At 40.6% G+C, this 27,755-nt stretch overlaps 2 protein-coding genes across 2 annotated transcripts; one reads left to right on the top strand and one right to left on the bottom strand.

Moving 5' to 3' along the window:
- Positions 1-23,067, bottom strand: CFAP57 (cilia and flagella associated protein 57). Its single transcript, XM_086753039.1, has 22 exons — positions 22,797-23,067; positions 22,409-22,725; positions 20,636-20,922; positions 20,260-20,443; positions 19,441-19,593; positions 18,227-18,366; positions 17,366-17,531; positions 16,863-16,976; positions 16,155-16,367; positions 15,348-15,521; positions 14,269-14,430; positions 13,644-13,799; positions 11,463-11,556; positions 10,382-10,572; positions 9,197-9,370; positions 7,917-8,075; positions 7,356-7,499; positions 6,037-6,153; positions 4,923-5,057; positions 4,695-4,838; positions 724-850; positions 1-440 (listed from the first exon to the last, which is right to left on the bottom strand). Exons 1-22 carry the CDS (start codon positions 23,065-23,067, stop codon positions 229-231), a joined length of 3,834 nt encoding a protein of 1,277 aa, XP_086609165.1. The 3' UTR covers positions 1-228.
- EBNA1BP2 (EBNA1 binding protein 2) lies at positions 23,059-27,664 on the top strand. The gene is made up of 9 exons (XM_086753037.1): positions 23,059-23,137; positions 23,273-23,356; positions 23,637-23,794; positions 24,390-24,513; positions 25,750-25,839; positions 26,096-26,171; positions 26,435-26,525; positions 26,845-27,007; positions 27,383-27,664. Exons 1-9 carry the CDS (start codon positions 23,066-23,068, stop codon positions 27,431-27,433), a joined length of 909 nt encoding a protein of 302 aa, XP_086609163.1. The 5' UTR covers positions 23,059-23,065; the 3' UTR covers positions 27,434-27,664.
- Positions 27,665-27,755: the final 91 nt, after the last annotated feature.

Here is a 27,755-nt window from a genome sequence, read left to right as displayed (position 1 = left end):
TTGCACTAACACAAATTTATTTTTTTTTTCTCTTGGCTTCTAGGCTTCATGGAAACGGCAGATTCTAGGAAAGTAGAAGGGGGTCAAGGTTGCTGCCTTGTGTTCAGAGCAGTGAGTGCTGCACAAATGCTTCTAGTGGAAGAGTATAGGATCATGGAAGTCTAATCTATGCTGTTGCATTTGATCTTGCCAGGAGAATATAATAATGTAAGGCACCCTTGAACCAGGTCACTGTTGCTGTGTCTTGTGGCTTATTTCCAGATCCAGCTTAGGAAGATTTCCATCTAAAAGAGGCTGAACTGCAAGGACTTGCCCCTTCTTCTGGATTTGGTCTCTCAGGTATTGAATTTCTTGCTGTTGCATTTCTATGATTTTCTCACTTTCCCTCTGTGCATTCAATCTCAGGACAGCTGGGCTGGACAGCAGTGGACTGGAGGGAGCTAGAAGATAAAATCAGAGAGGACAGAGCAGAATAACAGAGGTCCAGCTCACAGTTCTTTGGCATCAGCAAGAAAAGACATATTTCAGGGCTCCAGGAGTAGAGCTAAAATGCAAGACTCTGCAGTATTTATCAGCAGAATCTAACATTACTATGTAACAGGTATCACCAGGTAGACAAGCTGGAACGATATGGAGACAGTAACAGAAGTGTTCACCAAGGACAAAAAGGGCTTCTGGAATGAGTACTGACAATATGGAAAACTTTCAAGAAGCACTATTCACCTGTGTTTTGAACTGCTTCCTTTTTCTTGGTTAATCTTAGTGCTGACTGGAGGTCATGTACCTGGGTGTGGGCCACCTGCAGTTCGTGCCGCAAGTCATTAATTTCCTTAATCAGACTCACATTTTCCTGCAAAAACAATATACCCTGTAAGGAAAAGCACAGGTACTATTTGTCTCAGCAATATGTATTTTCATATCCTTGGGAAGGGCATTGGACAGTATAGAATCTGTATCAACGAGCAGAAGATACAGGGCAATCAGTACAGCACACAACATTTCAGACAAGGCCACAGTAGATTTGACACAAAACATGTCAGTATTCAAAGCAGGTTAGCTCAATAAGCTAATATTTGTTTTGCTTTTCTGGCTACAGCTGCACTCCGAGGTATTATCTTCCTTGCCAATTCCACAGTGAAGCTCAGGTCCCTTCCTGGATTGATCCAGTTAATTCAGGATTAATGTGAAGAATTCCCACTTTTCCCTCCAGTGTGTATAATTCTGCTTTTCATTTGTCACCATGTCTTTTCACTTAAATTATCATACAGATAATCTCCTTGCAGTTCTTCAAAGCCATGTTCATAACATAACTTTCCAACACACTTTCCAAATTATTATGTGTAAAGCGTATGGACACTTTAGATAACTACCGCTAACATGCTGCTACGAGGAAAAGCTGGCCATTTATTCATCTTTTGTTCTTTTTTTTTTTTAGTCAGTTTTCCACCCATGAAAGTTTAATCTTCTAATTTTTATAATAGCCTTCCACAAAGAATCTTGCTGAAGGAATTATGAAAGTGCAGGTGACTGTACTTTACCTGCTGTTTTGACAGATTCAAAGACTTCAGAAGAAACAGTATGGGCTAATACTAGTGAAGGATGATAAGACTGTTGCTCATGATTCAGAAACATGAGCATCATTAATTAAGTATTTCTATTCTGAATTCAAGAGAAGTGGAGTTGAATATTTGCCTCTCACAAAGACAGTGAAATATCTTATTACATCAACAGCTAGTGCAAATGTTAAACAACTGACATCATACCTGAACCAAGAACAACAATGATTTCAGCTATCTAGGGTGGTTTTTTACAAGTTTTGGAACACAGCACCTGGAACCTCATAATAAATAGCAATATTTTAAAAAGATAAATGGCCAAAAGGTATGCTTTGGGTACCCCACATAATATTAATCTCAAGAAATAGGGAACCTACTAAAAAAACAGGAGATAAGAAGAAGGACTAATGACATTTTCTTACGAAAAAGGCATTTTCAAATCTTGATTTTTTAATGATAATTTTGATTGATAAAGATAATTATGTTGCCATAAGTGATTTATGTAAGGTACAGTATTTGATTCCTTGCAGTATACTTATAAAGTATTGGCACCACACAACTGAAAACTGGTTAGTGACAAAGTACAACGTGTACTGCAATTAGCTGTATATAAATACACTCAAGCAGTTCAAGTTGGCAGCAATAACTCAAGGTACATGTATGTGGCAAGATTCTCAGTTCTTCACACTAAGACAAGCACACCAACTGTGCTTTAGTTTCCCCTCTGCTGAAAGTCACTGACTGGAGGAAGATTGTGGAATGTGTTAAGGTCTGAACTTGTTGGGCAAGAACAGTTGTTATTGCAGTGGTTTTGTTGGACTCTAAATGCAGCATGAGTTGGTGAGCTTAGGCAGCCTGCTCTGAAACCATATTTTGTTGACTGCGACTTGTTTAATTCAAGTCTTTAAACAGAGATGAAATTTGACTGCTATGCATTTATCCCAGAGTTTGATTCTGAAAGGAACTCAGGAAGAGGATAACTTCCAAGAATCAGTTAAGGGAATTTTCTTTTGACCAGCTTTCAGAGTTAGGTCATGGCACTTCTGTTTAGGTGTACTTTAGACATGAACACCTCCGTAAGTTCACTCTAAGTGGTTGAATGCTGCTATCAAATTAAGATCTTGCTTTTTGTCTATTAGACAGTATAATCATAGTATGTTGTATGAGGCAATCTGGGCTACGTAGAAGTGTCTCGTTTAGTTTGCTGGGTGCTAAAAGGTTGCTGGTTGACACTGATAATATTTTTCTGCAGAGGCATGCTATCCAGAGAAATCAGCCTTTAATTCAATCTTTGCATTCTGACAGAAAGCCTGCACTGCAATGTAACAATCATGCAATGGATTAAAAGAAATGTTCATGGTAAAACTCTTTGTCATAGGATATTGTGGCAAAGTACCAATGGTTTCAGAAAATGGATTGATCAAATGTATGGAGGATGAGGCCATCAGGTAGAACTGCATACGATGTCTGGATGCAATCTACAGCCTAGGAAGTCCCTACAGTGCTGCCAGAGACAGGTAGGATATATAATAGAAATTATCATCCTACACAAGCTTCAGTTCAAGCAGTGTTACTTTAAGGTTATTCAGTGTGTTTGTTCTTACGTATCCAAGTGACCAAAGAAGCCATTACAAACACAGAAGGCAGGAGGGAAAACAGATAGTCTAACAACAAGTAACTTGCCAATTGGTAAGAAAATTAAAATTATCTTGACAGTTCTAATCATCTGTTGCAGCAGTCACTAGTGAAATATACCTATGAATAGTCACTCAAAGAGGAATGCACAGCTCTGAAAATGTAAGCACAATTGAGGAATAATAGAAATACAGAGCTAGAAGGCCATCAGGACATCATTTACTTTTTCAAAGCAAGCCCTGACAGAAGTTTGTCTAAATAAGTCTTAAAAGACCCCTGTGAAGGACTGGAAGGCCATGATAATTCCTCCTAGCTGTAAAGTCTCATTAATCTACTAGACATCAGAGAACTGCTTTTTCTTTGAAGAAACCAGGCTGCTTAGAACCTTTGATATCTTCACCTTCCAGATGTTTTATTAATTTAGTTTTAATCATCATTTCATGTTAGGCTTACTGTTCCAAGACATCAAGTATTATCATTATGAGCACCATCTGTCACCCCATTCCAGAAAGGCAATTCTTCAGCTTATTTTCTGAAGCCATCTCCTTTTGTGCCAAAAGGAAACATCTAACTCACAGAAGGAGTAAAAGAATTAAAACAGGGCCAGGGAATAAGATGGCTGCTGCCTGGGCCTGAAGAACCACTATGAATAAATAGCAAAGAACAGATGATTTAGGAGGGGACTGAGGTCTAACGATCCTGAGGAAGCAAAATAAAGTAACAATGAAGAAAGGGCTAGTGAGGGGAAAAGGAAATGCTGACTGAGCAGGAGGAGATAATGGTAAGAAGAGACTGTAAAAGAGCTGTCCTCCCAGGATGTTCAGTGTGGGGCTCTCACTCCAGACTAAAACAAATTGGATCTCTGGCCCCAGCAGTCACAAGTTTACCTTGCCCTGTAAAGAACAGGGATTCTGAGCATGAGAACTTGGTATGAATAGGCATACTCATCATGTGTTCCTGAAGTTCCTTGAAAAACCTAGACGTGAAAAGCAGAAAGTTCTCCTGAACTCAGGCCAGTAGGCATGGGACTATGTGGACAAAGAAAGTAAATCTTTTTGTTTTTTTCTTTTTTCCCTCCAAAATAACTTCATAAACATCACTATGCAGCAAGTTCAGCTGGGCACTCAGACACGTGCAAACTATAAATACTATTTGAAATAAAAATTAAATACATTAATTGCTTAAAAAATATCCAGGCAGCAGAGATCTTCTATCTCTTTTTACATTGGGCAGTGACAGACAAATGAAAGTCTCCACAAAACAGCCAGCAATTTTTTATTTTAGCAATCTTGTACTTTCTGTCCAGAAAATTATAGAACTTTAGTAGCTCAATGAATATTTTCCTTGAATGGAAGCACTTGAAAAACCCAGGAATTTCTGGCAAGGAACCAAACCAAAATTGTTTCAAAGTCCTAAAAAACCATAGCAGTAAGGCTACTAAAGCCTCTTTTGTGCAGCTGCTTCCTTTTTCCCTCTACATACCACAAGGAAAAGGCTTATTACCTGCACAATGCGCATGTAAGAAGCTTGGTGGATTTCCTGATCCTTCACCATCTTCTTTTTCAAAGCTGCAAAATTCTTCTCAAGATACTCTTGCTGTCTCTTGTACTCCTGCTGCAAATCTGTGCCTACTGCTCCAGTCTCCACCTGACGGACCACAGCATGTTGCCTCAGTAATTACAGTACCAGATAAATTCATCTGCAAGGAGAAGGCAAAGGGCCCTGACTCACCGTGTCTGGTTGCCGCACATACTTGTTGTAGAGCTCACGGATCCCATCCTTCATTTTTTTTGAATCATGAATGAAGCCCACACAATTATGAAGATCTGTTTTAAATCGTTTGATGAGAGCTTCCATATTTTGCTTCTGTAAGAATGACAGAGGTACATTCTTATTTGGCTCATCAGAGCACTCTATCGTGCAATTTTCTAGAACGTCTAGCAGAACTGGTGAAAGCTCTCATTTACTTTAATTCCACTTAATTATAAAAATATATTTCATTGAAACAACTGCAGGGGATGTGAGCACTACATGTTGAATAGCGGTGATAAGGTTTTGCAGCAATATTAATCCAAGACACTTCCATTAGGTAATGTAAGTGCCAGTATCCTGAGATCTCATCTGAAAACCAGTAGTTTATTGTCATGAATGCTATCCCCCACTGTCCTTTCCCAAACAACCTACATTCTTATTTAGAAACAACAAGCAAACAGTTAATGAGAGAAGGCAAGGGACAAAACACATATCAGACACATGCACAACTCTATGATTTCACATCAAGATTGCCTTCTCGTTCTCACTTGGTTTCTACCAGGCCCCTCTGCCTGCTTCCTCAGTCCTGCTTAGCACTGCCTGCTAAGCTCCTTCACCTTCACTTGAAGTCCCTTTTCCTCCCTCATGTCTGATGTGCTTGTTGTGGAATACAAGGGGTCCTTGTTTTCTCCATTAATAAGCCCACACTCCATTTCATCCTACTAATGCCTATATACCTACAACGTAGGTGGTAGCCTACGTGCTGCTCCTGTTTAGGCCAAGTGTCCCCAGATTTCAAGCTCAGGCAGGAAAGGGTAGTCAGTTAAGCATTTGCGTTACTGCTCTGTTAAACCCGGGAGAATATTTGTTGATTGAACAAACTGACACACAAATAACTGAATTTCGCCAGTATCAGCTCTCTAATCTGTTGCAGGCTTGGAAGGTTTTGCCTTTGTCCCCACTGACCAGAGACTATCTTGGTCCTTGGACACAGTATCCCTGAAATACCTCTTTTCTCAGATTAATGCTTCTACAGTGTTCTGTCTCCACAAACTTCATTATGTAGGACCTGCACAGTGGTTGCACACCATACCTTCTCCCTCTCTCTGTGCCTCTCATAATCAGTTGCCTTTAGTTTCTGTTGCAGTCGTGTGATGCTCAGCTTCAACTGTGTGTTCTCCTTGTGGAATCGTTCCAGCTCCCCCTCCATCTGAAAGGAAGCAGGAGAAGGAAATCAGGACTAAAGAGATACATGAAAAAACAACACATACCAGAAAAACAGAGAGTGGAAATACAGGCTTGAGAGAGTAGACCCCTTTTCAAGTTGAATTACAACACGATAAAAGTCAATTTCGGAACAACACTGCCCTCTGTCAGAATATACAGAAAAAAAACCCAAAAAAAAAAAGGATATTCAACTCCCTTTTGAGTTACAGGCATTTAAGTGATGTGAGGCTCCTTCATTTCCTTAAGCTGAACTGGAGCTTTATTGTTCCATCTGAATAAAAATGGGTGAGATGGAAAATTAACAGTCAATACTGGAAAGAGTAACTGAAACAATAAGAAGAACCCGATACTGAAAAGAAACAAATACATTGAAAAGCTGTGTCTACGTACGTAGAACACAGGGAATAAAAGCAATAAGGGTACTACAGCATTTACTGGCATAAGATAAGATGGTGACCAGAAGAGAACAGGCCCTTCGTTATGCTAGTCTGATGTACATACGAATTGTTCATTAGTTTGCATTTTATTTAAAAGGCTTTTGTTCTGAATAAACAGACTTATGAAAACTAATAGGTCACTGATTAGCTTTGTCACCATAATCCTAATTTGGCTGAGCTAAAGGTACATCTATGGAGAGATCACAGTAAGTTTCTATGATAAATAAGTTGCCTTAATGAATTTGCTCCAAGCTAAGTATGAATACATGGAAATTTTCCACGGATCAGCTGAGGAACAGTAATTTGTCCGCATACCTAACCCCTAAACAGAGTTATGTTTCCATAAACCTGCAACTTTTCTGAGGGAAGTTGTTCACCCTCTCTTCCTCCAGATCAGTAAACACAGTGTCTTGCAAACTCTACAGGGTATGTGGAGGGCAATCACATAATCACATAAGGACAAGATCTGTTTTTAAGCGAATCTGATACTACTTAGAGTATCTAAGAGATACTTAGAGAATTAACTACTGAAATAGGAGCTTAAATAACTTTGTCGACCACTGGTAGCATGTAATAAAAAATTAAATAGCAACTATTGTGCACAAGTATTTTAATTAGCTGTAAAGATATTGCATCAGTGCTGTGTATCCTTGAAAGAAGTCAAGGAATAAACACTGTGGAATCTTGTTATGTCACGTTTGTATTGAAAAGGGCTTAGTAGCAGAGGAGAAATGAGAGTGTTACTCACCCCACAGATCTGTTCCTTCATTGTTTTGATATCATTTTCACGTGACTCTATTTGCTTCTTAAGCTCCTCTATTCTGTAGTCCAGTATAGACTTCAACTTTTCCAGTTCCTGATTTTTCTTTTTTAGGTCATATATATGCTTCTCCTGAGAGAAGTAGGTACAGAGATCTGAATCAGACACAGCACTCTCAAACAGATCCCTAGGTCAAGGCACAAATATGGTTGAGGTAAAATCAGCAGTCACAGATCTAGTGGAAGACTGGAGTTCAGTTGCATATCTGCACAGATTGGATGGGAAGGGCGGGGGCAAATAATGCAGAGATCCCTCTGCAGATCCCAGAACAAAGGATGAAGAACTCAACATTCTAAATTTGAGCTCCCCAAGAAAAGTTTAAAATGTCAGGAAAAAACTAAAATGCAAAACTAAAGATCACAAATCCTTTAAGTTAGAACTGAGTTTCCAGTCATGTGATATTATCCCAAGACAATACTATTAAATTAAATGTCTGTATTAAATTAAGGGAGAGTGACTTTGATCTCAGCCAATTGTCCAGTTTCTCACCTTGTCTTGGATAGTGTCGGCTCTCTCTTGAATCTCTGTCTTCAGTGCCAAGATGTCCTTCTCCAGTGACTTAATGACGCCTTGCAGCTTCTGCTGTTCCTGTCTCATTTCCTTGATGTCCCTGTTTCGCTCCTTGAGCTCCTTCTGCAAGCTGTTCAACTAGGGAGGCAAACAAGTAAGAACTTAAGTGTCTCCAAAAGCTGTGCACAACTTAGCCAACCTACTCTGTAGACAGTGTGAGATAAAGGATATCAAATCAAGATGTAATGAAGGAGCATCACATCACTTAAATACTTGTAACTCAAAAGGGACTCAAATATCCCTTTTTGCATTTTCTGTGTATTCTGCCAGAATACTCACTGTACTAGAAGTAATTGAGGAATTTGCATCCAGAAGAAAGACAGTTATGGATACTACACCCAAGCATGAGCTTCAAATAACACTGAAGCCACGGAAAACTATTTTCAGGTGATCACTTGTCATACATCTCTAAAGATGTCAAAAGTAAACATCTAGTGCCTAGTTCACAGCTCTTGGGTACCCTCAAAATCCCTGCCACAGTACTAAGATCTGCGAAGCCAAGGAGGATCAGAACCAAGGAATGGCACTGGTCAAACTGTGAGGACCCATGAAGCAATTCCTAGTGTCTAAAAGACAGTGGAACTGAAGACAGCACCATGATAATAGAGGGTATGAAGGAAGACAACCTCTCTGTCTCTAGATAGATACTGAAGAAACAGAAGAGAAAAAATGTCCCTCTAACATCCTTAGGCAAACGTAATACCCAGTCAGTAACAGAGCTAAAAGGTTTTATGCCTACTTAAAAATCCTAGGAGTAAACCCCAATAAAAAATGATAATGCATACAAAACACAAAATGTTTATTGCATCAAATGAAGCAGTAGAAGTATTTTTCTAACAAAGCAACGCATTTGATCTTGGAAAAATGAAAAGGTTAATTTCCTTCCCATCATAGGATGAACAATATTATTATTTATAATTTTAAATTATGTAAGATAAAAGAAAGTGTACTAACAAAAACACATCTCGTCTGTTATCTACCTCTAATCATATCAGCAATACAATCAGCATGCAGCTGCATCTTCTGCCCAAATATTCCAAAACCTTCAAATTGACATAAGAAGGGGCTACTATTCTGATATAAAATGCCACATATTTAGAGACTAAACTAAGACTAAACTGACATGCCACTAATCACATTCAGTCCTCGGCTATACATCTCCATGTGCAGGTCTGATCCTATCACAGAATAAGAGATACCCTTTTATTCATGACTCCTATTTCTCCTTTCAGTTCCAGGTTTGATTCCTTTTCTTCCAAAAGCCGTCTCTCATACTTGATTTTGATTTCCAGGATTTCTTGATCTTCATCTTCTTCAATTTGCTTCTTAATTTCTTCATGTGCTTTAAGCTGCTGCTTCATACCCTCCTCTGCCTGCAGTTAAGGAAAGCAAACATTAGAGAAGACAACAGTAAAAGACTAATAAAGAAGAGCAGGATTCTTTATTTGTAACTGTGTTTCTCCTGGTAGGATCTATATTTAGCGGACTCTTCAGTTGTAGCAATATCATTTAAGATAACTTAACTTCTTAGGGGATTAAAGTAATTTTAAAAACTGTTAAGACAAACATAAAAAAAATATTATTAAAGAAAAATTATTCTTCGGGCTTAGACACTTCAAGTTAGGAACCTGGACCACATAACTAGCATCAGCAAACTTGTTCTGGCAGCAGCAAACGCAAACATGAGTAACACTTGAGAATATCTTTTAAAATTGCTGTTTCTAATGCATTAGGACCAACAACCACTCAGGTTTGCATTAGTCTCTGTATGCTTCTCTTCTCATATTCATTCCTCACATTCTTTCCAAATTGGTATTGCAACACAGGGCTGTAAACAGTAATGTTGATAGAATGTATTGACTTCAGATATATAAGCATCAGTTATCTGTCTGACATTTGTCAAGCCAAGTCCTTGACCTCAATGTGCAGGAGTTTTTGAAGTACTCAAGGTATTTATCTTTATACCCCGAATTATGAAGGCAGGAACCTCAGAGACTCAGGAATGGAATGCACCATTTTAGAAATGTTCTCTCTTCACTAGAACAACGTGACTGAATCTTTCTTTCTTTAATTACAGTAAATGTATCATCTAACCCACATTAATAAACAGGAATTCTTGGATCTAGGAGAAAGAGAGGTGAAGTTGAGAATGCCCAACGATATTAATCTTAGCAGGATTCTTACTTGAGGTGTGAGGCCCAGAAAATTTGGTAACTCAGCTGGGTTTTCCTCATTACTATTACACCTGTCAACCTATTTCCCCAAGGTTACAGGCAGATTAGGATCTGCATGGAGGGAGCCAAACTCTCCTCTCCTAGGGAACATTTTATCACAGTTGGAGATAAACTTAGTGAATAATTCAAACTGCAAATCAAATTTCCTACCTCTTCCAGCAGAACAGATTTCTCATTAAGTTTTTCCTCATAATATTCTGTTAACTCCTTCACAGCTCTGCTTTTGCTTTCCTCCAAATTGTGCAATTGTTTCTCATGTTCCTGCTGCATCCTCTGCGATTTCACTTGCAGCTCCTGGTATTTCTCATTTTCCATTAAGAGTTTCTGATTACTGTCACATTCTGGTAACAGGAAACAGATGGAATGGATAAAACTAATAGAAAAGAGAGGTGTATCCTACCCTTCTACTGTCATCAATGTTTTATTCTATACTGTCTTGTGGCAGCTGGTTGCAGTAAGTTACACTAGAAGCACTTTGTCACTTTCTTCACCAGATATACAGGGGTTTTAGAGTTTGTGGCCATACAAAATTTTACATTAGAAAACCATCTCCTGAGTTCCCTGTTCTTCCTTTTACTGACTGCTTTGCTAATAATATCTATTCTAAAGCTGTCATTCACCTTTCTCAGTTGTGTCTCTGAATATTCTGCTACATCCCAACTAGCTGCATTGGGACAGAATGTTGTTCTGTTCTAGCTTGAACAAATCTAAAACCTACACCAAAATCTCCCACTCTGCCATTACAACAAATTAGTAACAATTAATTTAGGCATTCCCTTGGAATGACAACCATGACAGCTGTACAAGTACAGCTGTTACAGAGTACGAGTAGGCAATAAACTCATTTACGGGTGGACTTGCTTTTTTGATACTAATTTGCAGTATTTCTGCTTTATCTTGACTACAAATCTGAGGTCCAGGTATTTTCATTTTGTAGCCTCCTTGCTGAACTATATGACTTCACTATTCTTGTACAGTGAGCTTATAAGATAAATGAAGAAATTGCTAATCTCAAAAACCAAACATCTAAGATACAGTGCCCATGTGCATGTTCTCATCACGGTCGTGTATGTGGTGCAGTTTAGATAAACCTTTGGACTGCAATACCTACATGACATACATGCGTTTTTCCTTGTACTTGTACTCGAGTAATCTCTCCCTGTCACATTACTTGCTATGAATCTAATGCACTTCTCCAGATTCTAGTTACAAACACTTGTTATAGTCTAACCTAGCTGTTGCACCTCCCTGGCCTGTTTATTCATCAGCTCAGACAGTTGAAACTGGTGTTGTAGCTCCTGTTTTTCTTTCTCTGCCTGTAAAATCTGGGAAAAAAAAATAAGAAAAATACATTTTAATTTGAAACTAGGTAAAGTAGTGTCCAAATTGTTTGTGATTTTGATCATGGTGGGGAACACATACACAACAGAATTTATTTTTGAAGTGTCTCATCAAAATTCAGATGCCATGTGTCACTAAGCCAACTTTTTCCAGAGATCAGTTTGTTATGAAAAGTTACAAAACTATGGAAAGCTAAGTGAAAGTAGCAAATGGAGTTCATATAACACAGGGTACTGTATAATCCTAATCTAACCAGAAAATTTTGTGAGCTAAAAAAGCCTCCACTTCTTTCTGTGTGCCTGCTTGAGAAGAATTTGCAGTTCCACAAGTTGTTGTCCAGGTACTAAAGTTCAAGTTCCTTCCTGTCCCACTTTAAGCAACCTTGAGGTCCTAAAACACTGACATTTGCACGGGATGACATAAACCTACGCAAAAGTGAGGTTTGAATGCCATTTGCTTGGAATGTCTGACTACCACTTACAAATGACTTGATCTTCTGAAAAAACACAAAGAACTGGAACAAGAAAATGGGTGAGGAATTTCCCAGAAAAGTTGGGAACTGTACCATAGGTGTAATTTTTTCCACTTTCTTCTCATAACACTGTATGGGCCTTGCATAAGCAGAAATAATCCTTTTGCCTGCTGGATATAACAACTAGAAAGGTTAGCCCCAAGCCTGTTCAAATCTGTCATGCAGTTTAATCTTAACACATACTGATTCTCAGATAGGAAGTACAACCTGCCTGCCTAGAAAACTTTAATTCACCTTACAGGCTTGCATTTGCTTGCAAGCCTGTAATCAACAAGCCTAAAGAAGTTTCAGTGTAGCTGATATTACTATACTGCTACAGTCAAGCGCTACCCATGAAAAGACCCGAAGAACTGCAGAAGAAAACCAGCACAGGTAAAACACAGGTAGAGGAATCTATAACAAGTGAAATAGCTTTCTTGTAAAAAGGTCAAGCTGTACAAAAATGAGGAAAAATAGAAAGGTTAAAACTCAGGTTACTTAAATGCAAAAACCATAATGAGAAAAGCCAAAGAGCCTGAGGAACTACTTGAAGAAAACATTAAAATGAATAATTAAACTTCCCCCAAAAAAAAAAAACAAATCAGAAACTTGCCAGAATATTTGTAGGGCCAAAGGACGAGAAAGGTATAAAAGGAGCGCTTGAAAATGGCAAGAGCATAAAATAATAAAACTGGTAAGTAAGCTTTCACACTGAGTCAAACTGAAAGGGACCATGTACAGCTCAACAAAATAAGCAGTAACAAATCACCAGGACAGGATAATATTAATCCAAAAGCTCAAATGAGGTTGACAAAACTGAATCACGTGATATGCAATCCCTCACTTCAACCTATTTTACCACCAGAGAAATTGCTATTGGATCACCCGCCTTCTAACTCTAAAAAGGGTACAGAAATACAGCAAATTACAGGCCAGAAATCTGGTGTGTGCACCAGACAGATGGACAGAATAGAATTAACAGACATAGATAAATAAGACACTGGGAAGAATTATACTGTTTTTTGCCTTTCAGGGAAGGCTTCATGACCACAGAGAAATCAATAAACACACCAACAGAAGAAATCCAGGGAATGTATTCTACTTCTAATTTCAAAAAGCATACAAAAAACCTTAGCAGATGTTCTTAAAAAAGCTAAGCAGCTAGGGTATAAAGAAGGCAGCATTAAGAAGAATAATTGTTGGATCCTGCAGCAGCTGCAACCTTATATGTTGGGTGGAGCTTTTAAGGTATGGTCCCATTTCTACTTGAGGGTGATACAGCTTACTGATCCTTGGTCACAGGCAGCACTTATTGCTGGAACTGTTCTTATGTGAAGATACTTATTGGCTACCTAGGAGAACTCTTGTATCTCCTTGTACTTGCAAGATACTTGACTCAAAGGTAGCTTCATGCTTTACAAATATCAGTAACATCTTTATTGGAAAGGAATGCTTCATTTTTCAGATGCTTTATGACATTCATACATATACAATGCAAGCTTGAAATCAACTCTTCAGTGAAAGATTTCTTGGTATTTGGTTCTGCAATATGAATCATACCTGGTGTTTGGTTTTAAGGGAGTCTACTTCCTCAGTGAAATTCTCTTCTAATTTCTTTATTTTTTCATTAAAGTACATGTCCTTGAGACGTAGCTGGTAATCTTTTTCTGTCTGTAGTTCTTTCACATGAAGCTGCAGGTCCAGCATTGCCTGACTCTGTTAGGACACGGAGGAGAAGATAGTTTTAACAGCGAGATTATGTGCCATTAGCAAGAGCTTGTTAAGGATGTTTTATTTACATGCATGTATTTATGAAAGACAGAGAATTTTCAGACTGACCCAGAACAAGTTCCAGAAGTAAGGTTCCTTTGTTATCTTACAAGATGGTTTATAGAAATGCAACTTCTGACTTCTCTACTCCATTAAAACTGCTTTCAAGAGATTGAGAAAAGTATTAGAGAAAAGTCTAAACTTTTCTCTGTACTCACTGTTCATACCATGCAGTTTGCATACTAACAACTAGCTGCAGCTACTTGCTGTAACCTCTTTTTATGATGAAAGCAATGCAAGCACTCTTAAAGAGAAGGCCGTATAGGAACAGCTAGTCACAAACATCATGCAAATATAATTCATAAGCTGTATACCAGGAATCCTATGGTTCGGGTTTACAAGTTGCTTCTCCTACCTTCTCTTCTATATCTGATCTCATGATCAGCACTTCCTCAGCATACTCAACTTCCTCTTCCCATTCCAGTATCCCAACTCCTTTATCACACACTTTCCAGATAAATACAGAGCCATCCTCTGAGGCAGTCATCAGAAATAGGTCATCGTTTGTTATGGACATCTTAGAAGGAAGAGACAACAAAGTAATAGTAGAGACGAGGAAGAATGAAGACACAGTTTGATTTTATACTGTATTTTCCACATATTCCCTGTCATTTCTACCACAGAAAGTCAAGAGCGGAAATATTAACATAGCCCCACTACGACATTTTGATTATGTCCTCTGCTCCTGATGCACTCTGGTCCAGACAACAGGAGAAGGAAAAGAAAAGAGCACGTAAAGACACTGGATCTGTTTCTGCTCTCTAAGCTGTAGGAAGATTTTTAAAACTCTGGAACAGAAAATACTTTCTTGACAGTTATAGCACAGACAGGAAATTTATAGGACAATTCCAAAGGTCTCTGGCTTTTTGCTTTAAGCTGCTCCAAGTCAAGGTGCTGTATTTAACAGTGATTTTTAAAATGCCAAAATTATTAACAGTTTTAACAAGACAGAACATATGGCTTCCTGGAGAAAGTGTACTGAAATGTTCCATGGTTGTGGGTTCTACTCACCATATCCCCACCGTTCAGGTGCTGTTCATTAGCCTTTTAGAAATACCCTCTGGTTAGCAGACCAGCACTGCAATCTCTTCTGCTCCTTACCCTGGCAATAGTACTATATATTTATCTCATTCCTCCTTCCATTCTCACAAGAGGTTTTCAAACCTGCACAACTTTATCTTCCTCTTTCTAGAAAGAGCTATATCAAAGTTCTCCACCAAGGATATGCCATGTCACGTATCCTGGTGCAAGCCACTTTATCCACTCACATATATTTCTAGAGATAGGACTTCTATGAATGCTGTAATATTAATTCTCCACATACAGGCTCAACCCTAGTTTTAATATATCATGCTATGAAATGAGAAGGAGAATCAGTTCTCAAGGAGATGTGTGCAGCTAGTACTGCAGAGAAAAAAACGTACTTTATGTTACCTTTGTAACAGCACCTGCATGGGCCTGATACTCGTTGAAATCCTTCGTCAAAGGTAATGGGTATTTCATAGCTCGAATTGTTCCCAGAGAGGTACCAACAAATACCATGTGCCCAGAATGAGAAACAGCTACTGCAGTATAAACAACACCAAAAGCAGGTACTTCATGCCGGATCTAAAAAAAAAAAAAAGAAAAACAAAACCAAAAAAAAAAAACCCATACAAACCTGTCACATTACATTAAGTTCTCCAACAGTATTTGATTACTTATTGCATGAGCAATTGTCATACCTCTGCCTGCAGCAAATAATGTGGTTAAAAGAATCTATGTGCCTATAGGAGTAAAGCCATGAACTTTACTCCTGAGCTTTACGGATATGCACTCTTAAAATTTCAAGTGAAGTTCCACAAGCTGATCACTTCTGAAAGGTGTAATGGTTATCAGATACAATTTACTACTTCTTTGGACAAAAAAAAAAAAACCAAAAAACAAAAAAAGTGCACATAGCCTACAGTGGTAGATGCAACACACTTGTAGTTCAGCAAAACAGTTGATTCAATATTGCCAAGTTAGCTTGCTAGCTGCATTAGAAGATTTCTAGGTAAATCCAAGTAAAATTATAAAAATACAAAACTAAAAAACCCCCCTCAGGTTTCATAGTAAAGGACATAAGAACACAAGAAAAGTGTCAGTAAATATCGCAGCTATCAAAACTAGACTGGATGATAATATGGATGATAAGGAAACCAAAGCACTAGTACCCGCCCCAGAGAACTTAGCAAAATCCCAGATTGCTTGTTAGCTCACCGAAGACTCTGAAATTTCTTTGAGAGTTTGGTCAGCTCCAACAGCAAAGATGATTTTGGCATCAGAAGACAGGGCAATGCTGTTGTAGACACAGGACTTGAGTACACACTCTGACTCCCTTTTACCTGTGAACAAGTTCCACTCATACACAGCACCATGTGTGTCACAGGAGACCAGTTTAGCATCATCTACGCTCCATTTAACTGCATGTATCTGGCAAAGGCAAAACACACCAAGGAGCCTGATATATGTTATGGATATATAGCATGGAGTAATTTTACTGGTAAATCCATGACAACTTTGGAATCATACACCTAAGTTTAACTTAAAAACCACTGGATGTTTCTCAATTAATTCCATTGTAGCATTAAAAAAAATAAATCAGTAAGAACTACTTTATGAATACACTGTCAGGAAAAAGCTCCTTTCAATAATGAGTAGTACATTACTTTTATAATTTATTACTGGGATATTTTTCCTGGGTCAGCTACCTGCCAATCATTCACTTTTAATTTAAAGAGAGACTCTTTAAATATATCTAGTGCATTCATGCATTGAATTCTGACCAAAGAAAGCTAACTTCTGTATGTCTATTTTTAATTTTTGGGCCAATTTCAGATCCAAAATTGTACTTCACCTTTTCAAAATGCATCTTACCAAGTAGTTCATACCTTAATGAGTTGTATCATATAAGATTTGTTTACTAACCTTCCCACTATGCCCTTTTAGGTTATTAATATTCTCAAAGGTGATACTGGAATAAATTTGAATCACATTTTCATTAACTGCAGCAAAAAGATGTCCTCCATTACTGAATGAGCACTACAAAAAAGAACATAACCACTCATAACCATAGATGCAGTGGATAAAAAAATTCATTGAATTCCAATGACATTGTCTAATACAAGAATCCTACATGAAAAGAAAACTCGATGATATAATTAGCCTCTTACTGCTTTCTTAATTGGTGCTTTCCCCTGTAAAATTCAGTCCTTAAGTATTTCTAAGCAAACTACTCCTTCTGCTGCTTCCCAAGTCCACAGTCATGCATCAGCCTCCGGGCTCGTTTTCCAAAAGTCAGAATCCTTTTCTTTATGCTTTAATATCCTAAATCCTACTAGGATTTATTGGAGATGTTTCTATCTTCTGTCATGTTCTTCACCACTCTGCTCCCTATAACTCCCCAATTTCATTTTTGCATCACTCCTTACCTCTCTACACTTTCTCACAGAAAACTCCTTGAAAACATGCATGTCCTCATACAGTAGACTTATAAATCGCAGTTTGTCAGAAAACCCAACCAAACAGAAAAGGCCAGTGGGATGAAGAGATACTGTGTATGCTTCCTCCCAGTATTGCTTGTACAGCTCCAAAGCGCTGAAAGAGAAAACCATTGCGCAGTATGGAATAGTAAAAACTCCCTACGCGCGCTTGACAGGACATTATCTGGCCCAGCAAGGACAACTGCAGCTACAATTTGACTCTGCCTCATCCTTGAGGAAACGTGTTGTCATTCAGTTAAGTAATGATTACACAGATGTTACAGGAAATAAAGGCAAATCTGAACTTTCTGGTTCACAGAGCATGTGTGGAAGGTGCAAGAACAAATTCTTGTTTACTGTAATATAATAAAGAAGGTAGATGAATTGCTGAGTGCAAACCTACACAAACATCTCTTCTGAGATTTGTTTTTCTCCCCTTCTCCCTCCATGAAACCTTAAGAGCTGCAGTCATTTTTGCTTAAGAACTACGGCTATGAAGCATGAGATGGGACAACAGTATCTTATGATAAGGCTGAATGAAACATTTCTGAAGATTTTTTTTTCAAAATACTTGAGAAGTCTGACACAAAAATGGCTTAACAGAAAACCCTTTGGATTCTTTTGGTGCTGGTTTTAAAGGCACTGCATATTCACCCTCCCCAAATCATGTCAGTAAGACAATTTACACCCCACATCACACAAGAATTTTACCAGAACAACACTCTCATTCATAAGAGGTTGCTGTTGTTGCCTGCTAAATACAATATACAAAAAAGCAAGAGGTAATAACAAACAAAAACAATTCTTTACTTGGTCTTGTAATTCCAAATGCGGACAGATCTATCCAAGGAACAAGTAGCAAGAATTGGTTTCCAATTACAGATGTCCAGACCAGTTATTGAAGCAGAATGCAATGGGAAATTCAGATGCACAAAATAAGCTGCCTTCTCCTGAGAAGCAATGAGAACATTAAAAAAAAATAAAAAAATATTTCCCTGCAGGCAGTAAGTCAGTTAAGAAACTTATCATAGCTCTTTGTGTACAAAAATCAAATAGATCTGAGGAAACCACTTAATACTTTCACTGCACCAGCCTGAACATAACAATGCTAAAAACATAACAATGTTAGTATCAGTTTTAACTTTATAATTAATAATCAAGAAAAGTGATGCAGGGAAAATGTAGGCTCCATAGTTCTCATACACTAGTGAGAGCAGAACATAATTGTAAGTGTCCAAAGAAATGCAAGTTAGATACATAAATCAAACTGGATGTGCAAGAATTCAGTTAAGACCTTTTGGTCAGATAGATATTTAAAAATAATCAAGAGCTGAGTGATAAGCAATTTAACCAGGATGTTTAGCTACTACATGCTGGAAGTGAAGGCTGCACGCAGAAAAAGGAGCCGTAACTACAAAACCACTTCCTGTAAAGATCTTTCCATATGCCTGTACACAGGTTAGGCATTTAACTCCATGCAAGTCTATTTCATGATAACACATTTATCTCTTATCTTTGTATTATTTAATTCCTTCAGAGAAGGGAATTTTTTTTCATTACGTTTGCCCTTCACAAAAAGGTTTCACTTCTAACTAGGACTTCAGCAACTAGAGCAACACGAGATTTCCACAGCTGTTTCAGCTTTATCATAGTTGCACTAAAGTTTCTGCATATTACAGTGGAGCATAAACTACTACAGTCACATTAAAAATCTCTCTGTTAAAGCCTTACTTAAATGGTTCAGCAGTGACATGCACCCTTAAATGGTCTTAGCAGTGTCCTCTATCATTCTGTTGAATAACATCAGGTATTCGTATAGAGGGATGATTGACCAAGAGCCTACTGAAATACAGCTCTCAGAGAAGCCTGCAGAGCACTTCATATCATGAGCTTTACAGGTTCAGACACTATTTGATGGATTTTATGAGAATGCATCATAGAAACTGATAGTGAATAGCCTGTGCCATTACAACACACGCCTTACTGGACATAATGGCTGTAGAATATGGTACGATTGCACTCACCTTCATAAGATCTCTGGAGAGCATAGTAAACATGTAAAGCTGACTTTTATTTGTGCTAATGACCATCGTTTCCTCAGAGGGGCTGAAGCATATACATGTAATGTCCTGTCCGCCTGCCTGTTTTGGCACACTGCTGAACAGGTCCTGAGGAAGCTGCACAAGAAGTACATCCCATGGGATATTCCAGGTTTCCATGTTTTCGTAGCAGGCATGCACACACACACACAAACTTTTACTGTAATGCTACTCTAATAAGCATATACATAGCATCAGTAAGACAACTCGGATATTTAATAGTACATAACTACTGCAAGGCAGGGAGTAGGGGTCAAGATAACCTAACAGTTTCTATAGCATTACAGCTGAAAAAAGTACCAGAGGCCATTTCAGGAGTAATTTTAAGTACTGTACTAAACAAAAATGGAAACAGTAGCAGAAAAACATTGAGAAAAAAAACCTAGCAAGTGGCAGAATGAAAACTGCCTGAAAACTGTGACCTCAGAATAACAGTTCTTCGCAGTGTATCATCCAGGTTGATAACAGTCTTATTACAGGCTCTTGTGCATAGGGAAGATTGGATCTTTTAGGCCTAGAGTACGAAGGCTTGACTAGATCATCAGAGTTAAGTGTTCCTATCCAGAGATTGCAGTAAATCAGTGCACATAGCTCACTACAGAACAGTTAGAAATCTTATTAGATTACTTAACAGTAAGAGTGCACAAATCTCATGATCGCTATAACAAATATCTGAATCGGAAGCCCACCCCACCAAAGAGGCCTCTGCTACATAACTGCTTGGAAAAGTTTTTTTCTCCCTACCCAGATTTCTCGACTCTCCTTGTAGACTTCCTTTTCCTTGGTCTTCTCAAACAGAAGAACCACTCCTGGGCTAGATGAACAAGCAAAGCCTTTGGAATAAGCTGCAACTGTAGATATTTGAGGCAAATAATCCTGTTGTGAACCATCATCTTCAGAGGCCAGTCCACAAGAGACATCAGAAGAACTGCAAGCAGGAAATGCGTAGACTTAAGAATAAAGAAGGACAAAACAAAACAAAACAAAAAGTTTATCAGCAGCAATTGAAATATTATAACCTATTCATAAACTGGACAAGAAGGAAATAAGTGAATGGCCTGCAACTAATCTGCATATGCAAGCATAAAACTCTTAGTAGTAGTATTTAACAAAGATTTACCTCTCATATTCTTCTGTTGTTGCATCTTCTTCTAGTTCCCTTGGTGGTTTTTTGTACTCTACACTTGTCTCCCAGTGCAGCTGTCCAGTTTTAAACAAGTTAAGTTTGCCTGTGTCAGTGCCACATATAATTTTCTCCTTGGACAGCCAGGCGTGGCACAAGTAGTTTTGCGGCTCTCCCTTTTGTAAATTAATCTGCTTCAAAGTTCCTTCACTGTACTTAAAAAGTTTAAAAAAGCCATTTCCAGTGATACAAACCTGTGCATTGTCTTGAGGACTAAAGCTCACCTATGGAACAAAAGAGATAAATTATTTTACACAACTGTGTTCACAAATTAGCAAATATTACACCTGTTCTGAAGACTTTCAATACCAGATACAGGAAAACAAACAAGGGAAGAAGGTTCATAGAAATATATAAGAACACAGAAGAGACGAAGAAATAACCATCATAACTACATATTGCAGTTTTCCCCCTTTCAAAACTGTGTATATCAATTTTACATGATGCTACAAATACATTAACTCTGTTAAGCTAAAATACTACCTGAATCACAATGCAATACTGGAGAAATTTGTCTCCACCCTTCAGGATTAAACAACGAAAGTAAGGCCAAAATACATCTTTACTGCTGATTAGCAAGTTTTTCAGATAGCAGGCTTCCTGAAAAGCGGGATCATTCATTCTTAAAGGCCAGGAATGAATTCTGTATTTCAGGCAAACCTTGCCCTTTATGTTTACAAATTAAAATAATTAGGTGTTTATTGGTGAAAACAGTGGAATGGTCATCTCAATACCCAACATGAAGGATAGGAGGGGTAGTTAGACCTCATTTTTCATGCTTAATGGGACTTTAGACAGCAGTTGTCCTTACATTCTCCTCTCTAGGAACTGAGCTCATTAAAGCCAGTAGTTCACCCAACCTCTGCTGGTAGCTGTACTGCAGAAAAAAATGGCAGCTAGGGTACAACCAACTCATGTACTGAAAGCCTCTTACCTCCCTGCAAGACAGATACTAAAAAGGGGCACCCAAAGCAGGACGCAGGAATTGTCTGAGTGCCATCAGCCTGCTCCTAGCCACTCTTTCTGGGCTACTGCTCTGAGCTGCACATAGAACAGACTGCAGGAAGGAATAGGAGTATGCAGAGAGCTTGCAATATGTGTGTTATGCCTATGGAGCACAGCCAATATATTTAATGAGTGTTTCTGCAGGGACATAAGGAACACATTGCATATGCACCGGCCAACTGGATCACAGACCCACCGGATCTATGGCTACATACCATAGATCTCATATGATGTATGAGAATCTCATGTGATATGGACATGAGAATGTCCATAATGGGCCAGAACAAAAGTTCATTCAGCCCAGTGTCCTGTTGCAGCTGATGCCAAGAAATGCCACAGAAACCGTGTATCATTTACAGTGCGGAGCCCTCTCCTCCCTCTTTTGCCCCGGATAGAAGCCATGTCGCCACAGGAAAATGTACCTGTCCAAAATTCCTGCAGACTGAACTTAGGTGCTACCATGCACCCGGTACATGTTGAACTCTATTTGATCCCTTCATTCGTCTTTTTGAAACAGTGCAAGAGGCTCCCAAAGATCTAGTCACTTGCGAATCAAAATGTTAAACATGAGCCCCGGAGACGCCGGCCCAGCTCAGTTCTGGAGGCAGGAGCGCGCCCCCCTGCATCCTGGCAAGGCCGGGAGGAGCCGAACGGGCCCCGGGCTGGCACGGGGGGCGCGGAGCCCCCAAAAGCCGCGGCCGTTACCTGGCAGATGCCGCCGCCCGCGGCCTCGACACGGGCCGCTGCCATCAGCCGCTGCTTCTCCCAGAGCCAGTAGGCGAGGTGCCCCTCGGGAGGGGCCGCGGCGGCCGCCAGGTACTGGCTGTCGGGGGAGAAGGCCAGGGACACCGCCTCCCGCGCCGGCAGCTCGGCGGCGGCCAGCCTGCTCCGCCGCCGCGCCCGCTCCGACGACAGCTCGTAGACCGTCAGGACCGGCTGCTCCGCCACCATCTCCGAGACAGCCAGGAACCGCCGGTCGGGGCTGATGGCCAGCGCATGCACGCCCCGGCTCTTCTCGGTGCCTGCGGGGAGGAGAGGGGTCAGGGCGAGCCGAGGGCGGACTGAGGGGGGCCGGGGCCGGGGTCGGTGCCACCTGGGATGAACTTGTGGTGTTTCTGCTCGAGGTGGAGCCAGAGGCAGCCCGCCCCCGCTGCGTGCAGCACGACCTGGTCCTCCACGAAGCAGACACCGCCGGCGACCCGCGGCCGGCAGCCGAAAACGGCCACGGGCTGCACTGCCGCCGCCGCCGCCATTTTGCTGCTACCGCCGCCGCGGCCGTCGCCGTGGCAACCGCGGCCCCGGCTCTCCCGGAAGCGGCGGCGGGGGCGCGCGCACGCGGCCGGAAGCAGCAGCGGCGGCAGCATGGCGCGGCGAGGGTCCGTCTCCGACTCCGGCTCGGATTCCGACTCCGACTCCTCTCTCTCGGACTCGGAGGTGAGCGCAGGCCCGCGGTGAGGGGGCTGGGGCGCGGGCCCGGCGGTGAGGCTTCCCCCGGCAGCTGCGGGGCAGGGCCGCCCGCTGCCCCCCCATCGCGGCCGGCGGCGCGGCCTGACCGTCCCCTCTCCGCAGCTCCAGGAGGCCTTCTCGAGGGGCGCGCTGAAGCCGGGGCTCAACGTGGTGCTGGAGGAGCGGCCGAAGCGGCGCAACGACACGGTGAGCGCGGCCTTCCTAGGGCGGGGCGGAAGCCCTAGGACGGAGCCCGCGGCCCTCAGCCCCGGAGCGGGGCAGAGGAGCCCCCGCTGGAGCCGGGGCCGCGGGTGCTGCGGCAGGGCAGGGCAGGCCAAGCCTCTGGGGTTCCTGCGCTGCTGTGTTGTTTTGGGGTATCGCCCCAGCGGCCCTGGAGGAGCAGCCCGCGGTGTGACCGGGGCATCCAGGCGGGCCGGCCCTGGGAGGGGGTTCTGTGGTGTTGTACAGGGCTGCGCTTCTTTTCCAGAACGGGCTGAAGCAGTGCCTGTCCGAATTCAGGCAGCAGCTGGCCTGGGTGGAACGGCTGGATGTGACTATGGGCCCGGTCGCGGACCCCATCTCCCAGAGTGCTTCTAACAAGGATGCTGTTGACCCTGAGAATGATTTCCAGAGAGAGATGAGCTTGTAAGTGTCAAAAAGGGAGATTTTTTGTAGGGTGTTGGTTCCGCTGTGTGCATGGAGTCATGTTTCCAGGTGTGCTGCAAACTGCAGTGCTGGCTGTCACTATGGCACTCTTGTATTTTACATTTAATAACTCTGAATGCTTTCCCAAATAATTACAAATTAAGGCTAGTCACAACTTGTCTTGTGACTAGAAATAATTTCCCTTCTCACAGCAGACTTTCATCCTTTGCTGAAAAGTTTGTTTTAAAAGTTCCTTGGTCACAGCACTATGGCTTTAACCCAAGATGTGGATTTTTCTTTGTGGATTTGTTTTGGTGTTATTACAGTTCTTTTGTTTTGCCTTGGCTTTTGTAATCCAACATATAAAACTGTAACTGGAAACTAGATAAATGTGTATGTGCAAGATATAAACGTTCATATGATACTGGCGTCTGCATTGCTTTTAGTAGAATGGAGTGCTGTAGAATGTTGATATCATTCTAGATCAATGCTTGTTAGATCATTTTATCAGCTAGCTTATGTGAGCAGTGTTTCTGTCAGTGCTGTGAGATGACTGGTACCCAGTGACAGAGCTGATGCTGTGTTGTCTGCCTAGTTACCGGCAGGCTCAGGCAGCTGTCCTGGAAGCCCTACCGAGGCTGCGTAAGCTCAAAGTTCCTACTAGAAGGCCAGATGATTACTTTGCAGAGATGGCCAAATCAGACCAACAGATGCAGAAGGTATGTGCAGTGAATAATGGCTTTCTCTCCTGTGTTATGTGTTGGTTTTAGCCTGTGTTAGGGATTAACCTTAAGGTATGATGTACGAATACTTACCTAATGTCTTTGACAAATGCCTGTGACAATGTTTGAAATGTTGTTTGTGAACAGGAAATTTCTTCCTGTTTAGGTATTTCAGTGCAATGTGGAGATTTCCATAACAGCTTGGAACATAAAATTCCAAGAAAAGCATGATTTACATTTTGTCCTGAGCATGTTTAATATTAAAAATAGAGACTTTTTCTCCATACGTTTAACAGTGGTTGTAAATTTGTCTGTGTTTATGCTCTTTGTCCTAGGACTTGCAGTATATAATCACTGTGTTTTGATTCTCTGTGTGTTATTGAATTAATCTGTCACAGGTAGTGAGTTAGATTTGTGTAGGAAATAAGAATTTCACAAACTTGCTTCTTGATTGCAGTCTTTGTTCAAAAAGGTATCCTAATTTTTGTTTTGGAAAAAAGACTGTGTTGTATAAGTTAAACAAACATGAGCTGGAGTCTAATTTGGAGGTTCATGTATGACTTGGTCACCGTTTTGATGGCTGATAGAATCTTGCTAGGGAGGATGAAGATAAATAATCAGCTTGTGCTGAGGCTTAAGTCAATTCTGCACATTACTGTTACCTTCTTTTGCTGGCTGCTGCGTGAAGGACGGAGTTTTTATGTCCTAGTGGAGTCACAGACTGAATCCAGATGATGTATGCTGAAATCTTTGTAATCTCTTGTGATGCGGCATCCTTATAGAAATGTTTGTGAACAAGGAGGGAACAAAAAAGGTATTTTCTATGGCACAGGATTGTTGACTCTTGTTCAGTGTTTTAATAATGACAAGAAAGAAACTTTCAAGTCTTCTACATACACCTGAGTAGTCTGACAAGATGTGACAAGATACTCTTGTTTAGCCGTTCCAGTAGAGACCATTGTAAGGCTTTGTCTTATCTCTGTGTGAGTCTTGTCTTTTTAACCAAATTTTGGCTGCAGATCAGTTCAGGAGTTCCTGTAATAACTGTTCCAGCCTTGAGTTGAAAGAATATTATGCCTTATAAAGCATTGTCTGATTGAGACGCATTCTCATTTTTACACTCATTGATAGTTCACATGTAGTTATTAATTTCAGGACTGCACAGCAATCATAAAATTCTTATGTTTTCTTCTGCGTTATTGATAAATTTTGTTTTTTCTGTCCCCTAATAAGATTCGACAGAAACTTAAGAGTAAACAAGAAGCAATGGAGAGGTCTGAGAAAGCGAAACAGCTCCGTGCAATGAGAAAATATGGCAAGAAGGTGAGGAGGAGCTGCAAAAGGGACCTATCTATGACAAGAATCTAGAGCCTGAATTAGGAGCTTAAAAAGTGAGACCACAGGAGGCTGGCTAAAATATATGGAATCTGTCTAGTCTTCTGTCTAGCTGCTTTGCAGGAAGACAGAGCAAAAGATTAGATACTTTTTTTTCTTTTTTTTTCTTTTTTTCTTTTTTTTTTTTTTTTTAAGGTACGGGACACTATAAGGAACAGCACTAACATTCTGCTTCTCATCTCAGGTGCAAACTGAGATTCTCCAGAGGAGACAAAAAGAGAAAAAAAATATGTTGAATGCAGTCAAGAAGTACCAGAAAGGTAAAGCTAACTTGTCTAAGAGAGCAAATGTGTAATGGGAATAGTGACGTGTGAGCCATGTAAGGCAGTGTGATGTGTGTTGTCAACCTGTAGTGCTGGGCAGTGAGCTTGAAAGGCTGCTGCTTTGCAGAACCATATGCCAGTGGCAGTGAAAATCCTCCCAAGTAGCTGCTCTTCAGTGAGGGTGACTTGTTGCTGTTACTTGCTTAGACTGAAAATTTGTGTTTTCTGTGCCAGTAGATGTTTTATCTTCACTCTTGCAGGTCTCTCGGACAAGCTGGATTTTCTAGATGAAGACCAGACGTCGTCTCAGGGGAATAAAAAAGGCAGTTCAAGTCAACGGATAAAGAAGGGGTGAGACCAGAAAAGAAAGATATTTAAATGCAGAATCTCTGATTTTTTTTCAGTCTTTTAAGGGATCATTTTGTGGAACAGGAAAGCTGTTCTGATTAACGTTCATTAAAATAAGTCCAAAGTGGCTTTCTGTCCCGAGAGAGGAGGAAAGCTGTGGCCAGAATGGAACAAAGACTGAAATGTGCTAATTCCTGTCTATTCAATGAGAGGGGAAAGGTTTATGATGGTTGATGCGAGTCCATCAACAGATACATGTGCTTTGAGAGCTTGTTGTGGAAAGAAATATGAACAGCAATGGTGCTGTTCGGTTGTTTTTCAGACCAAATGCCAAAAGACGATACAAGAATCAGAAGTTTGGCTTTGGTGGGAAGAAGAAGGGCTCAAAGTGGAACACAAAGGAGAGTTTTAATGATGTATCCAGCTTCCGGTCAAAAGTGGCTCACAACAAAGGCCCAGGAAAAGGAGGAAAGAAAGCCCTCAAAGTAAGTAAAATGCTGCATGCAAATGATCCTGGTTGGCTAGGAAAGAAAGGAGAGGGAGAGCTGTTCTGGATCCTGGTCTGGGAGGGAGAGCTGTACATGATGGGTGCCTCCAGCATCTCTAAGTGATAATGCCTGTCTTTGGGAGCTAAGCATAACTTAGTTGCAGACAGAGTTGAGGCTGATGGTTCAGTATCTCAGCAGGGAAACAAGTGGAGGAGTTAGCAAGTACTCTTTGTTGCTACGTGTATCCCAAAATCTCCCTCTCCAGAGGTACTGACAAATATCCTCTCCTTGGTATCATCTCCAAGCTGTAGAGCTAGAACAAAGATCGAGAATATGAAAATAAAGATTTAAATCTGTCCTTTTTCTTTGCAGAAGAGACCTGGAAAGAGAGCAAGGCAGAAAATGAAGAGCCGAGCGCGCTAAGTGGACTGTGTTTCCCAGTGGAGTTCCTCTGTTTCTGTGTGTTGCAAGCTGTGTTTCTGCTGTCATCAAGCAGCCAACCGTGAAGCAAGCTGAATGCTTACAAGGGACAAGAAAAAAAGTCAGTGGAAACTACTGCCTTATCACTAATTTTTTCTTACCATCTGCTTTGTTGAAGGATTGTTTTCTACTTAAACCTTTGGTGTGTGAACACATTAAATAGTTTGCACAGAACTATGTCTAATTTATGTTTAGTTGTGTTATGAGCAGTGGTGGAAGCCTGCCCTGTGTTCCCTTCGTTCTGACAGCTTTTTCCACAATGTCA

Source organism: Chlamydotis macqueenii, chromosome 8, assembly GCF_036417535.1.
Source record: "Chlamydotis macqueenii isolate bChlMac1 chromosome 8, bChlMac1.mat, whole genome shotgun sequence".
Taxonomy (NCBI): domain Eukaryota; kingdom Metazoa; phylum Chordata; class Aves; order Otidiformes; family Otididae; genus Chlamydotis; species Chlamydotis macqueenii.
This window is presented reverse-complemented; position numbering and strand designations above follow the sequence as displayed.